The sequence below is a fragment of the Macrosteles quadrilineatus genome, unplaced genomic scaffold (genome assembly GCF_028750875.1).
Source record: "Macrosteles quadrilineatus isolate MER2022 unplaced genomic scaffold, UCM_ALF_1.0 Scaffold_1__1_contigs__length_201487025, whole genome shotgun sequence".
Classification (NCBI taxonomy): Eukaryota; Metazoa; Arthropoda; class Insecta; order Hemiptera; family Cicadellidae; genus Macrosteles; species Macrosteles quadrilineatus.
The window spans coordinates 101,537,400-101,556,336 of record NW_026542594.1 but is presented as its reverse complement, the minus strand read 5'-3'; the positions used below and the strand labels follow the sequence as shown (position 1 = coordinate 101,556,336).

General features: G+C 42.4%; 2 protein-coding genes across 2 annotated transcripts; both read right to left on the bottom strand.

Moving 5' to 3' along the window:
* Nucleotides 1–14,346: 14,346 nt before the first annotated feature.
* On the bottom strand, nt 14,347–15,669 carry LOC128999318 (uncharacterized protein F54H12.2-like). The gene has a single exon (XM_054425751.1). The coding sequence runs from the start codon at nt 15,667–15,669 to the stop codon at nt 14,347–14,349; it is 1,323 nt and encodes a 440-aa protein (XP_054281726.1).
* Nucleotides 15,670–17,290: 1,621 nt separating this feature from the next.
* Nucleotides 17,291–18,442, bottom strand: LOC128999309 (uncharacterized). Its single transcript, XM_054425741.1, has one exon. It carries the CDS (start codon nt 18,440–18,442, stop codon nt 17,291–17,293), a length of 1,152 nt encoding a protein of 383 aa, XP_054281716.1.
* Nucleotides 18,443–18,937: the final 495 nt, after the last annotated feature.

Below are 18,937 nucleotides of genomic sequence, written 5' to 3'. Positions count from 1 at the left end.
CATCAAACTTAAGGTAAAAGAAATAAAATATATTTCTTCCCCATATATTCCAAAATATATGGGATTTTGTCAAAAAAGGTGTCAAGAATATTATACTAAAAATCAAGAAAATCCAAGTGGTGGAAATCCGCCATTTTTGAAAAAACTTCCGCCATATTGGATTTATGTAAGCTTTTAGTAAACCATCAATTATTTGACAACTAATCGTCTTAACGATTTGCGGTTTGTCTTAATAGATTCCTCTTCAAGTTTACTTTAAGATAATAATAACCTTATACCATTTCATTATTGATTTATTTAAAATAGACAGCTTTAAATTGAAACAATAGCAAAATTTCGAAGATTTATTTTGTAAAACCTTTAAATGTTTGCAAATACAAACTCAGGTGATAAGAACATTCATATTTTGTGGCTCTTAAAAGAATCTGAATACAATTTTCAACAATTATCAACCTCATATCAGTTTGTATATTGCTTTGAAGATATATTATGGGATATATTGTCATTAGTCTTCAACTTGGAACGCTAGTCGTGACGCGGGCTGCACCACTACATCTAGTTCGATTAAAATACACTTTGAGGTGGGAAAAATTGCTTTGAGAACATTTAAAACATATTTTGGAATCATACATTCATACATATAGGGCAATGTATAAAAAGATCTGACAAAATCCTAGCATGAGAACACTGAACACTGTTTTTCATAATATGTTGGTGCAGACAAGCCTTGTATGGTTTTTGCACCTATTGTATAATATGCATGTATTCATTATAGTTCAATAAATAAATTGATTGATTGATTGATTGATTGATTGAAAAAGTTGGGGTTTTGAAACATACCAAAATTCAATTTTTCATAATAGACAATTACATATATGTGTCCGTGAACACGATAACTTGAGTAATTTTTATACAATTTTGATGAAATTTGGTTTAAAGGTGTAAGGCAGGATAAACTTGAATGAGTTCGAGAACCAGCATGATCGGACCATGGGAACGGGGTTTTACGCGGGGTTTTATGGAGTAAAAATTGTTTTTTCTAATTTTTGACCCTCTAAACGCAAAATTTTCCAATTTCTCTTCAAACCTTCTTAAAGAGCTTAAAAAAGCAAATAATTTAGTATATCAAAGTGTTTTTGTACCATTATTAGATACGTAGAAAATTTAAATAATTGTTATTTTAAAATTCCTATGTTATTCTTATGGGGAATATTGTAAAATGTTGTAGTCTGCTTGTTTATGGATATATTTTGATCAAACTTGGTAAATTTATTTATTTTATACTAAGTTATTAATATTTCACAAAAAAAAACACTTTTTTACCCTCCCTGTAGCAGCAAGCCTAAGTACTCATAAAAATTAATGTTAATTAAATACATTTAATTGAAAATCAATTCAGGCAACTGGAAATTCGCTTAGTCGGCAGGTTTGCTGTGGCGGGGGTATTTTATTACTAAGATAATCAATTATTGGTATTCTCTGACCCTTAAAACATAAAATTAAACACAAAAATTATTATCCTGTCTCTTCTATAGGAAAATATACAGCAAATATACAGTTTTTAAGCCATCTTGGCCGCCATCTTGAATATTTCAATTTGCTCAAGGGTGACAAAGTGGCACCTTGCAGATTTTAGTTATGTAGGTCTTGAAGAAACAGAAAACACCATAAAACTTCGGGTGGACCTTACTTTCAGGTTTGGGTGAAAAATGCCTTTTGGCAACTAGACTAATACTGTTTTTTTTCCATTCACACGGAAAGAAAATTATTTTAATTGCTCTTCATACTTTAGTTACAATAAACGTAGGCCTATCACTGCTTCAAGCCAATCAGATTTCTCTTAGAGGTATGCACACGGGGTAAGAATTGCGGTTATTAGGGCAGTTCGTCTAAGGTTTCTATAAGTATGATAAACATTCAAATAAAGTATACATATAGTCTAACATATAACATATATAGTGCAAGTTTAACAAACAGTTTTTAACATTCACTCAGTCTGCAGGCATTCTGTGGTGGGGTGTTTTATAGTAAAATGTTGGATCCAAGAATTTATTGTATTTTAGAATGTTTGATTTTCAATACCATGACAAATTCAATGAAGCAAACATTAGTTGTGCTCACTAAATCTTTTAACTCCGGGGCGCAACATTTTTATACAAACACGTAAAATACGAAGCAAGCATCTGATTGCCCAATCTTTGCTTCAAGATGACTAGATGGAACGCAATAAACTAGAGTGAATGTTACATAGGACAGCTGCTATCCCCCTCCCTCCCTGTCAGAACATATGACTTGTCAGCTGACAACAATATAATTTCAGTGCAGAACGTTGTCTCGTAGACATTAGGCACCTGATTGTTACAAATCACGTGTTCATGATATTTGATTTGTATCTAATTTAATTACATATTTTTATTGTTTAGTGCTATATTTATGATATAGATATTTTAAATTTGGTTTATGTTTATAATTGATCAATTCTCTAATCATTTAGCCATAAATTTATAATTTTAAGTTAATAATACTTGCAAAGTGGGTAAAAATGTAGTTGACATTTCTCAAGAGTGTGTATCAGTTTTATTGAAAAATAAAAATGTACCTAATAAACTTTAGATTCCCCACATAGTAGTGTAAGGGTGAGTATATTTTATTTCTTGTAGCGAAAGCGACAGCCCTTGAATAGAGTTACAATAGTTTTGCAAACACCTATAAAACAATAAAACTAATAGCCATAAGGGGCTATGATAAAAAAAAAAACATGTTGGTTTCCAAATCTACATCAATTTCACAGCTCAAAATTTTATTAAAAACTAATTAGAAAATTGAGGAAGCATATATAAATAAATTCAGTTCTAATGTGTAAGTGTTTTAAGAAAAGTCTTAAATTAACGTAGGATATAGCAAACTCTAAAATAAAGTATAAGTATAATATAAGTATAAGTATAATAAAGTACTAAGCGTTGCTCAGCTTTCTTTAAAGATCAGTCGATGAGATATCGCCTCTGACATGTGAGTAGTATTGTTATGGGTGCCTTGCGCGATGTGCAATTGATGTGCACTGATGTGCCAGACCACCCACGGTGGCACCTCCCCCCCCCCTCCCCCCTGCACCTTCCCCTGCACCTCCCCCTGCACCTCCCCCTCCCACTGCACCTCCCCCTCCCCCTGCACATCCCCCTCCCACTGCACATCCCCCTCCCACTGCACATCCCCCTCCCCCTGCACCTCCCCCGCCATGCACCTCCCCACGCCACTGCACCTCCCCCTCCCCCTGCACATCCCCCTCCCCCTGCACATCCCCCTCACCCTGCACATCCCCCTTAGTCATCCTGCACCTCCGGATGTGCCAGACCACCCACGGAGCGAAGTGCTGGTGGCTATCCCTTTGAAGCTTCGATACAATGGAAAGCAATTATCGGTGGCGCTCTCTTTGATGTTTCGATACACCGGCACATCCTGGGATGTGCTAGACCTCCAACGGAGAGAGGTGTAGTCGGCTATCCCTTTGATTTTTCAATACAACGGAAAGCAATTATCAGCGGCACTCCCCTTGATCCTAGGATACAAAGAAATCCACTTAACAGGTGATTGACAGATCCATTAGTAAGACCATTACATTTGACGAAGGTGAGCAAATCTTGACAAGCATCTAAAAAGCTTTGTTTAGTTCACTAACAAAGGATCCTTTCGAGAACGTTCCTTTGATTGTCGACGACAAAGGAACACCTGTTGTTTACCACTGGATCTTCGTGGAGTTTCCACCCTCCGTGCGTCATGTCTCTGCCTATTGGCACAGACAAAGAAATCCACTTAACGAGTGATTGACGGATCCATTATTTGAGTTTCTAAAAGCTTTTAGTAAGACCATTACATTTGACGAAGGTGAGCAAATCTTGACAAGTATCTAAAAAGCTTTGTTTAGTTCACTAACAAAGGAAACCTTCTAGAACGTTCCGTCGATTGACACCGACAAAGGAACAAGTGTTGTTTACCACTGGATCTTCGTGGAAGATTCCACCCTCCGTGCGTCGTGTCTCTGCCTTTTGCCACAAGAGCTTCAGTTAGGGTTTGGAGTTCGCTGTGTGCAGTTGTTAGTTTCTTAGCTACCACGCTCAACGGAAATTAGTGAACAGTGTTGGGCAAGTGTTTGTTTGGATTAAATCGTAAGTACTAGAGTTAATATTAATACATAATAAGTGTATAATAGTATTACTACACATTTTAGGAGATTTAACAATTATAATAACTGTCTTTGGCATATTGTGTAATCATCGAGTCAAAGGCAGTGTTTATTTTTTTTAAGAGTCTATCTCATGAAAAAAAAATATTTTAATATTATTGTACTTTAAACAAATTGAAATCCATTAAAATCAGTTGTAATTATTATACATGTCTTTATCATATTGCATAAACGTCAAGTCAAAGTCAATGTTAATTTTCTGTGAGTCTATTTTGAATAATATTTTAATATTGCTATTTCATTTTATTTTAAAGATAAATTTATATTATTAAAAGAAGTACTCCTGTCTGTAATACGAGGCGTTATCATATTGCAAAATCATCGAATCACATTAAACATTACTATGTTTCTTTGAACAATATTTCTAACACATATACATTAAAAATAAGTTCAAATTTTTTCAATTCAATTCAATTCAATCAATTTCATTCATGCAATTCTCAAATTAATTACATAATCCCATGTGCCATGCAAAGCACGCGCGGGATGAAAAACACATTTCATTTTCTTGTTTCTGGCAGCAAACAGTTCATTTTTCCTTCTTTGTAACTTTAACAGAACAGTGAGTAGACATTTCCTATTGCAACGAAATCCATTAAAATCAGTTGTAATTATTATACATGTCTTTATCATATTGCATAAACGTCAAGTCAAAGTCAATGTTAATTTTCTGTGAGTCTATTTTGAATAATATTTTAATATTGCTAATTCATTTTATTTTAAAGATAAATTTATATTATTAAAAGAAGTACTCCTGTCTGTAATACGAGGCGTTATCATATTGCAAAATCATCGAATCACATTAAACATTACTATGTTTCTTTGAACAATATTTCTAACACATATACATTAAAAATAAGTTCAAATTTTTTCAATTCAATTCAATTCAATCAATTTCATTCATGCAATTCTTAAATTAATTACATAATCCCATGTGCCATGCAAAGCACGCGCGGGATGAAAAACACATTTCATTTTCTTGTTTCTGGCAGCAAACAGTTCATTTTTCCTTCTTTGTAACTTTAACAGAACAGTGAGTAGACATTTCCTATTGCAACAGTTTTAATCATATAAATAACACTTATGTTATAAATATAAAAAAAAAATTAGAATAATTTAATAAGAACACGGTTTTTAGAAAGACAATAAATTCTACATGCAAATATAAATATAGTTATTTATCTAAAACAAAGCTAAAAATAAGTTACAGATTATTTATGCTATATTATGAATGATAGGAAGCAACAAAGCTTTTGACTTTATAAAAAATTTAAAAAATAGTTTGTTGTGTGGGTGCGCGTGCGCATGCGTGTGAGTGTCTCCCCCTCACCCCTGCACCTCCCCCTCACCCCTGCACCTCCCCCTCACCCCTGCACCTCCCCCTCCCACTGCACCTCCCCCTCCCCCTGCACATCCCCCTCCCCCTGCACATCCCCCTCCCTCTGCACATCCCCCTCCCCCGCCCCTGGTCATCCTACACCTCCGGAACTGAGTGGTTACTATATACTGCATACGGTATTATTATTATTTTTTTTTTTTACTCAAATGCTATTCTATTTTTTGAATATGTGACATTGGTTCAGGACAGGTTTAGCTTAAATTTTAGACTACACTGGCATAATCAAAGATATTATTTTTTTTTTTTATGAATAATTAATTATTATTTCTGTCGCGTGTCTTGCTGTAGATGAACGGAGACGTGCAATCACCACCGCCGTCGACGTACCTCGGTCCGAACGTGTGTCCCGTGTGCGATCGACCATTCTCGTGTCATGAACACGCCCTGCACCATTATCAGTCGGTCCACCTACAGACCGGTGGATACGAGTGTGAATGTTGTGACAGGACGTTTTCTTGTCATGATCATGTTCGAGAGCACTATGCGGAGACTCACGCGTCGCACTGTGGTCCGTTACCAACTCCGCCGCAGACTCACCATCAACGGTTTGAGTCGCCGGAGATTGACGACGATGACGTCATTGTCATTGATGACGATGACGACAATGCATCGGGGACGATCGAAGAGCTGCTCGACGTGCCTATGCTTACTGATACTCAGCTAGAACCTGAAGGTTTGTATATTAATAAAATAAAAAAAAAATAAATAAAATAAAGTTAATCGTATGCATTCATTCGTTTTAATGACCGAATTTTTTTTCTACATTGACAGGATAGAATTATTCTTTCACATCTGAACGAGGAGAAGATTATTTATAAATGGCTCATAATTAAATTTTAATTTATTTTAACAAAAAAAAAAAAACTCATTGCAAATAGGTCAAAAGAATATATATTTATTTAAATATTCTTTCAAAATATACGACATTAACTATTCTGGGGATCGTTATTGTTTACTATAGAAGCAGAGACAGCCACATGTCGGTGCTGCATGGTGTCGTTCGGGAGCCGGCGTGAACTTCGGGATCATCTTCGGGTGACCCACCTCGTCAGCGTCCAGTCGACCCTGGACGAATGGGCCGGTCTCAGCGAGGACGAGGACGAGGACGAAGACACCAACGGGGCTCGTCAGATGCTCGTCGATAATGTTCGGGGAGGTAATAAGGATATGATTTATATATAAAAAAAATAAATAAATAAAAGATAAATTTAGTTAATAGACTAATGTTTCAATACAAGATTCTTTGTTATTTGGTTTATAACATAAATTTTATTTATAAACCAATTTATAAATATTCTTTTCTACTCAGTTTATTATCTACAAAAAGAAATATTTATTTAAAATTTCTTCCAAAATAAATAGATAAATTATTTAGTAATAAATGCATTCAATTCCTTTCAATTTAGTTTATATATAAAAAAAAAAATCTTTATGATTGGATTTATTTCAATAACGATTGTTCTTTACAATTAGCTGCTATAAATTAACAATCGATTGAAGAAACTGATCATTTGATTTCAGAGAGCCGTTCTGCTAGTATGCGAGAGGAGGCAGACATGATGGCTGGTCCATTGTCCAAAGGAGACAGTGTCAACGACGTCGACGACGACGACAATGTAGACCAAAACTCGTCACCCGACCATTCTATTATCGGTAATTATTATTTGTACTTAAAATATATATATCCTATTTGTGAAAAAAAGTCTTAATTATCTTAAACATTTATCAAAATAAATTAAACTTGATTAACGGAAAGTAAAAAAAATATATATATATATAAAAATAAAATAAAATAAAAATAAATTAATAACATAATTGAATAATAAATTAAAATGTATTGATTGAATTGTAAATTAAAATGAAAGGATTGAATTGTAAATCAAAACTAATTGACTGATTAATACATAAAAATGCTATTGATTCAATTATAAATAAAAGTTTTATTGATTCAATTATAGATTCAAAAAGAGTTATTAAATAAATCAAATATTAATTAAATATTTTGTTTGTTTGTTTATCTAAGATTTGACGACCCCGTCTCCCACCGGCGCTTCATCGGTGCCATCGCCGTCGCCGTCGCCGCCGCCGCCACCGCCGCCGCCGCCGCCACATCAGCAGCAGCAACAGCCGCCGCCGCCACCACAGCCCCATCAACTCTGGCGTCCGTGGCAGCAGCAGCAGCAGCAGCACCAGCAGCAGCAGCAGCAGCAGCAGCAACCGACACCCCCACAGCCATCACCACCGCCCCCAGCGACGCGATACGTTTGTCCGGACTGTGGTCGAGCCTTTGGCAGAAGATTTTGCCTCAGAAGACATATGGAGGCCAACTGTCCGGCAGCGATATCCCTCAAGAGATTTCGGTGCCCTGAGTGCGGCCGCCAGTTCAAAACAGAGTTCAGCATGAACAGACACTTGCGTTTTCACTGTAGGTCGAAGAGGGTGAAAATATGGGGCACCGAGGATTCTCCTCCACCACCCCCACCGCCACCACCGACACCGCCTCCACCAACTGCAGGACCGTCCAATCAACATGGAGGCGGTGGCAGCCAAGGTAGTAGTAGTTACAGCCCTAGTGGTAGTGGTAGTGGTAGTGGTAGTGACGAACCGTCAGAAATTCCGGGGAATATTGCACCTGAGAATTTTGAAGAAGTCGAGACGGCGTTTCGCGGACGATTAAAAACGTACAGATTACGTGACGAAGCGCCCTCTCGGCTTACTATCCCGGAGTTTCTGACTCAATTGTTTGAGGATATTGTAACGCTTATGCACCGCATATTGGAACACGTGACAGCCATCAAGACCAACCTGTGGCTAGATTGCGAATTCACGAACGTTCACGACCAAACGTGTCGACGCGCCTTTAAGACAAAGAATGTCGCCGTTCTCCGGTCCACCGACATAGATGAACTGTGTAGTAATTTGTTCCAAAAGTTGGTGGACGAAAAGGAGGCGTGCGAAATGAAGGGCTCGGGCTGGACCTTCGCGAGGATCGTAGACATGGAGATCCGCGTCAATGTTTACCGACCTCTCGGAGGTAGCTCGTACGTCCCGTTGCCCCAAAGCGTCGCTGCTAAAAAGGCCGTGATCAACGTGCTGAATGATCGGGATCAAAAATGCTTCATGTACGCCATTTTGTCCAAATTTATTCATAATCCCTATCGTCACCAGCTAAACGCCACGGACTTTTCACCCGAGTTCCGTGCGCGAATTGATTTAGATTTTTCCCAATTAACTTTTCCTGTACGGCTGGAGCAAATCCCGACATTTGAGAAGAGAAACGTTGGAGTAAGCGTAAACGTGTACGGATTGGATCGGGTCCGGACTACACGGAGAGACGGTCAATTAACATCAAAGTACGAATACATCGTATATCCACTCCGTGTAGTAGACCGAGAACTCGATGACCATTTCGACCTCTTGTACCTGTCAGATCATGAAACTACACATTATGCACTCATCAAAAACTTCGAGAGATTGGTCAGGAGCCAGATCACTCGACACCATGGTAGATTGTTCATTTGCAAGCGCTGTTTCGCTCATTTTGACAACACACCGACAGTTGACGGTAAACGGGGTGAGCAGCGACTTGCAGAACACAAGAAATATTGTTTAGACCATGCGCCGTTGCGCACCGATCTGGCTCCTAAGAAACACATTAAGTTTGATAGGTACGAGCGTACACAGCGACAAAGATTTACTATTTATGCCGACTTTGAGTGTGCGCTCGTACCATACGATCAAGAAGACGACCAACAACCTCTCACAGATCCACCGACAGTCCCCCCTCCGGATGAAGATCCAGCAACACAGCGAGGGGGAAAACCACATAAAAACAATAGACCGGATTCTGATCATGTCAGGACAAGGAAGGTTCACAGACCGTACGCGTACGCTTACTACGTTCGTGATAGCCACAGGTTAGGAGTCAATCAAGTAGACCGCGGTAACACGTTTTCGGAACTTCGTCTCTATAGGGGTGAGAACGCTGCGCATCATTTTATGGAATCCATCAAGAAAGACGTCCGGCGTATAGGAGATGTTTTGTACAAAACACGCCGGACCGAACCACAATTAGATGCGCAGCAAGAAGCGGAGTTTCGTGCCGCCACCAGATGTCACATCTGTAAGAAACCATTCGTCGACGGTGACGGTGACGGCCGAAACGATCCAGCAGTTCGTGATCACCAACACTCACCCCCCTACACGTTTCGAGGTGCAGCACATCGGTCTTGCAATTTAAAATTCAAGGAGCAAGACACGATACATTGCTACTTCCACAATTTGAGCAATTATGATGCTCATTTTGTGGTAAGAGAGCTGGCCATAGACGGGGGTGACGTAAACGTACTCGCCAACACAGAAGAAAAATACATCTCCTTCAGTAAACGATTCGTACATGACGGTGCGAATCGTCACAACCGACTCACACTTAGATTTGTAGATTCTTATAGATTTTTGTCCCGAGCCTTGTCAAATTTAGTTTCCCTTATGCCAATAGAACATCTTAAAATCACAAAATCCTTTTTTCCTGCCGATGCTGACTTTGCATTAGTACATCGCAAAGGAGTTTTTCCATACGAGTACGTAACGTCACTCTCGGTATTGGACGAAAACGTGTTACCGCCACCAGAATCCTTCAGAGACAGCCTACGCAAGGAGGACGTAAAAGAAGAAGATTATGCTCACGCCCGACGCGTATGGTCACACTTCAATTGCACAACCCTCGGAGACTATGCCGACTTGTATTTGAAAACAGACGTGTTGCTGTTGGCGGACGTCTTCGAGGGCTTTCGGGACCAGTGTCTGGAACATTACGACCTCGATCCAGCCCACTGGTTGACCTTACCGTCGTACGCTTGGGACGTGATGCTCTTCAAAACTGACGTGACCCTGGATACCCTACAGGACGTAGATATGTACCTGTTCTTCGAGAAAGGGATCCGGGGTGGCTTGACCCAGTGCGCAACCCGACACGCTGTCGCCAATAATAAATACACCAACGCTACCACCGTCAACAATCCTTCAACATCAGCAGGTGGTAGCAGGAGTAGCAACAATAAGAGGCGAATTGAAAATGGCGTCAGCCGAGACGGTCGGTTCGCACCTTCGACTAGTGTTAGCGCCGTAGATAATAACAACCACATATATGGAGATTATATTATGTACTACGACGCAAACAACCTATACGGATGGGCCATGTCGCAGTCGCTCCCGTACAAAGATTTCGAGTGGCTGTCGCGTCAGGAAATAGACGAATTGGTCATCGAGGACATACCGGCAGACGGAGATGTAGGCTACGTCTTGGAGGTGGATTTGGAGTATCCACGAGATCCTCGACTCCATGACAAACACCGAGACCTGCCGTTCTGTCCGGAACTGCGGAAAGCGCCTCGAGACCAATTGCCATATGCGGACGACGTCCTCCGCACATACAGCGTAGGCAAATCTGCTAAACTAATGGTCACCCTGTTTGATAAAGACGCATACGTAATCCATTATCGAGCACTTCAGCAGGCGATGGACAACGGATTGCGTGTGCGTCGGATACATCGTGTTCTGCGCTTCAAGCAGCGAAAGTGGCTACAACCGTACGTGGCGATGAATACCAGACTCAGGCAGCAGGCCAAGAACAAGTTCGAGGTGGAACTATTTAAGCTTATGGTCAACGCTGTCTATGGTATGAGCCTCCAGAATGTAAGAAAACATATTAACATAAAATTGGCTACAAACCCGAAAACGTACACCAAGTATGTGGCCAAGTCTAATAATTTCAGTGACCGGACGTGGTACAACAAAGACTTGGCCCTACTACACATGAAGAAAGTCCGCGTCATCTTGGACAAGCCGGTGTACGCGGGTATGTGCATTCTGGACCACAGTAAGACGTGGATGTACGGATTCCACTACCGTCTGCAAGAGCGGTATGGAATAGATCGGCTCAGACTTCTCTACATAGACACAGACGGGCTGATCTATTTAATCCGTACCGTAGACGTCTACGAGGACATGGTGAATCACCTGGACGACTTCGACACCAGCAACTATCCCCGGGACCATATCTGCTACGATCCAACCAACGCCCGGGTCCTGGGGAAATTCAAGGACGAAGCCAATGGGGTGATCATTAGTGAATTCATCGGCCTGATGGCGAAACTGTACTGCTTCATGTTCCTGCGGAGCGATAGCAGCGAAGACGGTGTCGGCGACGGTTTACCACCTGTGAAACGGGCCAAGGGGGTGAATCGCGCCGTAGTGGCCAAAGGCCTGACTGTAGACGATTACAGACGATGTCTACAGGAACAGCGGGTCTTGTACACGGATAACGATCGGTTTCAGTCCCGACACCACATAATATACTCCGTTGTGGTGTCGAAACGATCGATGGCGCCGTACGACGACAAACGTTATATCGAAGAGGACGGCGTCAATACGTTACCGTGGGGTCACTATAAAATTCCAGCGCACCGGGCAATGCTTTTGGCTCCAGAAGACAGCAACGGGAACTCCAGTAGATGCCACAGTCGTCGCAACATTGCATCGTCACCGTCAGCGACAATGGATGCGAGCGATAACGACGTTGACATCGAAGAAGTAGATTGAAGCAGTACAACAATAACATCTACATAGTGCGCGTGTTTGCGGTGCATAAGCCTCGGATCGTCGTCGTGGTGGTGATGGCAAAGACAATTGACGGACAACAACTAGTTAATTATATTAGGAACCAAATATACGAGGAATTAAATTTTATTAGGTAATAAATTCTAATTTATTTAGGAATCAATTAGTATTGAATTAGTAACAATTTTTAGTTACTAATTTCATTCAGATTTTATATTGAATAAAGTAATAAATTATTTTAACTGTGATATTAGATAAAAAAAAAATTGTTTTATTTTAATATTTATTTATATAATGTTATTATAATAATAAAATATATAGTGAATTGTCACTAACTTGTTTTGATTTATATAGAGTCATAATGGTAAATAAAGCAAAACCAAATATTTTTCAATATAAACATGTGTTTTTATTTTTCCCAAATTTACTAATTCTAATGTACATTAGATAATTATAAATATATATTTTTTTTGCAAAAATTCAATTCGATATCTATACAATTCAAATAGAAAAAAAAAAAAACTCAGGTAAGTGTATGGTATGGTCAGTGGTGATAAAGCATATGGAAGAGTCTTCGGACCAGGAAGTCGTTGTTGGCTGCATCGGTGGGTGTGATGACAGAAGAGGTGTCACCGTTGAACAGCTGTACAAAATCGTTCATTGTCTTGTCGTACATTATGCGACAGTACAGGTAAGTTAGACAGTAGTGTCCACACACGGAAGTGTCGTGGCGTTGGAGTTGGTACTTGTTCGAGACGTAACGACGAGAATTTCGTCTGAGAAACTGTTGGTATTCGGCCAAAAACGGTTGACGGCCGAAACTGTCGAAATATTCTATATGCGTAGCTTCACTGTCCATGTAGAAGGCCACCCAATGTTCCCCGCTTTCCGTGTGCGGCATTGTGTTGACTACTATGGCCGTCGAAGGTTCGATACGTGTTGGCAGGCGGTCTGACGCGTACACTCCTGTGTTCGCTATTTTCTCGCGTGGTAGTTGAGACAAATATTTCGTGATGTCGGTAGTATTCATTATCATTTAATTATTATAATTCTTCGTAGTCGTAGCCGTCTCCTTCTTCGTATTTGTTGTCCTCGTTCTCTTCTTCTTCTTCTTCGGAAATGGTATCGAGACCGCTGATACCACTGCTGTTGATCGATGTAGTCGTCACTGTCATCGATGCTTGGGTTATCAGTGACGGTGATGATGCAGCCGCAGCTGTTGATATACCGTTGTCAACTTCGTCATTGTAGCAAGTCCTCAACTGTTGTCTACTACAAAGGTAGCACGACGACAAACCGCAGTGTGCGTTCTCTTTTGTGGCAGCGGAAGTAAGCAGTAACCAACCGCGTAAGAGAGTGCAGTTAGACAGTGAACAACGGTGTTTTACGCTCTTGTGTTGACCGCATCGCAACACGTTGGCAGACAGTAGATTACCGACCAAAGCCAGTGATCCACAACCCATATCGCTCAAGTCCACCACAACCGTAGTCGAGGTGGTAGCAGCAGCAGCAGCAGCAGCTATCTCGTTGGTCCATCTGTCGTACTTGTTATTCTGTGCGAAAATCTGTCCGATAGTCATACCGTCCGACGCGGTGACGATTAAATTCTTGACGACATATTCTTTCTTTTCCACTCCTTTCACATAGACGACGCTGCGACGTGAGAGACATGTGCGCAGTTTATCAATCAACACGTAGTAGGGCACGTCACCACGATTCCAGTCGAGTCCGTGACAGTGTTTGGTCAACCAGTAGGACTCTCTGAGTTTATCTGCGGACAGTGAATCACGATCGAACGGCGCACGTGCTACGTGATGTAGTAACAAAGTACCGGTTGACACGTCGACCACACTGGCCTCTTTCACTATGAATTCGTTGTTGTTGTCCTTGAAACATTGTAAGTCCAAAACAACTGCTGTAGATTCCTGTTTATAATTATGTGTTGGTGTTTGTGTCTGCTGGCGCGACGGAGCGTGACGGTAACAACGATCCATCACGGTCGAATGTCGATGTTAGACTGAGCTGAGTGGCGGTGACGTAGGCATGAGCTGCGGATGCTCATGTATTTTTGTTTTATTTGTTGTTGTTTTTATCCACTAAAATCCACGGACACGTTGCGGTGTCGATCCACTTCGATGACGTTGTCTAATTCGGCGTACACTATACAGTTGACGGACGCGGCCAACGCTTCTTTGAATTGCAGTTCGATGCGTAAATTACCGTTACGCACCAGGTTCCAGTGACTTGATTCACCGGCCGACATGTCCGGCGTCAAGTCGAACGCCATCAAGCAGTAGCCATTCGGATACTCCGTTCTGTCGATCTCGTTGCCCTTGTCGGCGAACTGTATTCCGGTGCCGGTGAACAACGTATGATATGCGAGAGCGTACAGTTTTGAGTCGCCCGTGAAGGCCGGTGTCAACGCCTTACAGGGCACTTGTTCACCGTCGATGTAAAGAGCGAAATAGTTCAAATTGAAATGTTGAAAATTGAACGGGTTCTTCTTGAAATCGCCGTTGAACGCCACGTTGTCCACCAGTCCTACGATGATACGTTTCGGCAACTGTCCCAGGAACACGCTGTCCAACGTCTTGCCCAGGATACCACTCGGCAGCGTGATGGATTTCACGTCCACGCGTGTAATCGGATACTTGGCCGTGCCACTCTCCAGCGTCTTGCTGTGCGCCACCAACACGCCGGGATTGATCTTACAACGACGGACGAACAGATTCGCCTCTCGAATGTGCACCTTGCAATCCGTCGCAGTTTTTGACATGACGGCAAACGAGTTTCTCGATCTGACGAGACGCAATCGCATTTCGACACCGTTCAACATAAACTTGTCTTGATTGCACAAGTCCAGATGTAAATTGCCCACCATGTCGACGTATGTGCTCTTCTTGACGAATCCTCGTCGCTTGACCAGTCCGTCGTTGGCAATGTCGCAATCGTCCATTTTGTCGGCTTTGTCTTCGTAGAACAGCGTAGTCGTGAGATGTGACTTTTTCGCACTACCACCATAGTTCAGTAGGTTTTCCAAATAGGCACGATACGCGTACGTATTGTTTTGCGGTGACACCAGTTTGTGATTGACGAACAGATCCACTTGACTGAACAGTGAGTGCAGCCAATTGTTTACCGGACCAATTTCTTCCACTAACGCCTCTTCCACTTTTGTGCCGTCGCCTTTCACTATTGTCGCCTCGACGTGTAACAGTGTTTGCGTCAAGTCCGTGTATTCTTCTCCGTTAGCCGGTATGACGAACTCTATAGGCGAATCGTCTGTCAAAGACGAGATAGGCTTGTACTGAATCCACTTACCGTTCTCTATACTAGTCTGAGTGGGTGGTAACGAGAATAAATCCAATTCGGTTTTCACACATTCGCACGATTTCTGATGGATGAACGACATGTTGTTGTTGTAGAAAAATTTTATCACGTCTAATTGAATATATCTATTGCCGGTAATCCTCCTCTAGCTCTCGTTCTTTTCGTAGATCGAATCTTTTTAGACCTGCTCCTGCGCGTCGTCCTCCTCTTACTGCCTGTTGTAGAACGTCGAGTTTTCGTTCTTTTAATCCTTTTGGTCGTAGTTCTGCGCCGTTTATTCGTTTTCTTATGCTGTCTCTTGGTGGCGGTAGAATATTTTCTCATGCTCCTCTTCCTCCTCCGTTTAGTGGCGGTAGCAGTGGACGTCCGTACTCTTAGAAGTGTCGCCAACGACTGTGGCGTGACGCGACGTATTCGTCTTTTCTTATACACCGCGCCACCACCACTCAGTACACGTTCTACTTTGTCATCAGCTCTGCGTTTCAGCGAGCCGGTAAATTCTTTGAGACGAGCAGCAGCCGCGTACTTGGGATGTTGCGTACCACCGGCGGACACCAAGTCACCCAAGAATCCGACTCCCGAACGTAACGCCTCCTTGCCGACAGTGGTCGCGCCGGACTTCAGTAACGGTGCCACAGAACGTACGAGTCCGGCGAGAAAACTGCCGATACCGTGTCCACGCTGGAATGCCGCACCTCTGTACACGGACGACACGCCATGTCCCGACTGTTGCAATTGTCGCCGGTAGTATGCCAAATACGGATCGTTCGTATTCATCGTTGCTGCTGCTGCTGCCACTGATGTTTATGCTATCGTCGTCGTCGTCGTCGTCGTCGTCGTCTATTTAAGCTGTCGCGAGCGATCGGCGCAGGTGTAGCTTCATGCACGTAGTCCCGAAGTGGAATGGCAGTCGATCACCCGTGCTGCCCCTTAAGTCGATTTCCACGTTCTCGAACGCACTCTTGATGACAGGCACGTAGTGTGGATCCGTGAAATGAACGGTCTTGTGTGCGCCGTACACGTAGTTTGACGTATCGATGTTGACGATCTTCAATAACGGCGCCACCGTATCGCCAACCAATTGTGGCTCGACCAAATCGCAATACACGTACATGTCACCCGGCAGTCCGGCTTGTATGTTGGCCGGCAGTTTTGCTTTCTTGTTGCTCTTCAAGTCCGTCTCGGCGGGATCAAACCCCATCTGCAGCGCGAGACCTGTGCTCAATTCCATTTGTACCACGTGACTGCGAATCGCTATATCCACCACTTTGGTGTTTCTGTCGTAGACGAACGTGGCGTAAAACTGTAAGCTTTCCATAGTGTTTATCACACGTATCAGTTCTTCGATATCTTTGTAGTTGCCGGGCTCAACGTTGAGAATTTTCACCTTGACTTTGTTGGTTTTGTCGGAACCACCGGTGGCTATGTCGCTGAGACCTTCGTAGTAGATGAATATTTTCGCGTCTTTGCCCACCGTCAGAAACGAACAGGGATAATGCGCTTCGACCAGTGCCACTTCCCATTCACCGTCCGTCAGATGTATCGACGTGGGCAGTTGAGTGATATAATCGGCCACAGTGTTGTTCGGATAGTAGTTCATCGAACTGTTACTGGGCAGTGTCAAATAGAACTGACTGTGTTTGCTCATTTTTTTTATTATAATTATTATTTATTTATTTTTTTTTTTTTTGCTGATGCGTGCCTTATAATTGTTTAACTTCCGACGCCGGTATCCAAGAGTTAAACTCGTTACCGTAACCTATCCACTTGACGAGGTAACGCTTACTGCGACCGACACCTTTGGTGTCAAGTATTTTATCGATTTCGTACAGACGGTCCGGTGGCAGAGTGATCTTCTGCAATTCTTCTTCGTAGAAACGACCGATCAATGGTGATCCATTCAAATCACGCAACAAGTACAACGGCAACGGATGATGGCCGTATTCGCGGTCCACGACAAACACTTCTTTACTCCAGTTCGTCTCGTATCCTTTGGTGAACGTACCTTTTTCCTTAGCGATACGCACCGTGTCACCCGCTATGAATTTCGCCTTTCTACGCTTAGGCAATTTAGTCTTGATGCCGCTGCCACTGCCACTGCTGTACATGTTCTTCCACACTCTATAAACGATTTTCTTATCTTCTTTCTTCACGTCTATCGGCCGTAAGCCTCTGCCACCGTCAGTGCCCAAACTTCTGTGTGCACTTCGATTGTAGGCGTTCACCAGTTTTTGTAACACGTTGATGTAACGGTGCGTGTTTTTGTACGTGAGATAGCGCCACATGCGTGATTTCAAAGTGCGATTGACACGTTCAACGACCGCCGATTTCACGTCGGGGTTCTGTGTCGTGACGTATCTGACATTGTATTTTCTGAACAATTGTTTCACCTTGGCGCCGGTGAATTCCGTACCCTTGTCCGTCTGCAGACATCTCGGAGGTGTGACGGTGGTTTTTTTAAATATGTTCTCGAACGCGTTGGCCACTTCTGCGCCGCTCTTAGTTTTCAACGGCACCACGTACAATCTTTTACTGAACACGTCAATCGCCGTCAACAGATAATTGATTCCGTCGTTGAACGCACTCAGACCGCGCATGTCATTCAAATCTGCTTGCCACAATTCGTCCGGACCGAATACAACGTAACGGTTGCGTGCGAATCGTTTACGCACCGGCTTGTGCAATGTGTAAGTGTCTTGTGTTCGTAACCAGTCCAACACCACTTTTCGTGTTGTCTTTTTCTTTTTCCCCTTGTTATTGTTTTTCTTCTCAATCCCGTCACGAATCGCTCGCACTAGAGGTGTGACGCCACCGTATGATGCCGGATCTTCGGGATCGTAGTACAATCGTTCCATGATTTATCCGCACTATGGTGAAAACGGTTCCCACCTGTCCAACGGTGAAAGTGATTGATCTCTATCTTGCTGTTGTTGTGTTCGTTGTCTTCGATGAGCCGCCAACGAGGGTAACGGTGACGTAGGTGATAGCGTCCGCTGCTGATTAACGTAAGCAGAACGTAAACGATCGCGCATAGGTGTTCTCGGTGCCGACGATATGATCTGACTACTTGCCGCAGCCGACGCCACGTCACCACGTAACGATCTGTATCCCGCACCCAGATACTGTAACGCCGTTGAATTGTTTATATACTCCTTGGGCACATTCATGTCGCGTAACGCGTTCATGACTTCGTACCAACCGGCGGGCATGTAATCCACCATACGGACTCTCACTATGCAGTGTAATATGTCCACGATGTTCGAATCGGGAATTTTTTCATTTCGCACATACACCGCAAAGTCCTTATCCCAATTTATCACACTACCTTCGCGGACGATGAATCGTAACAG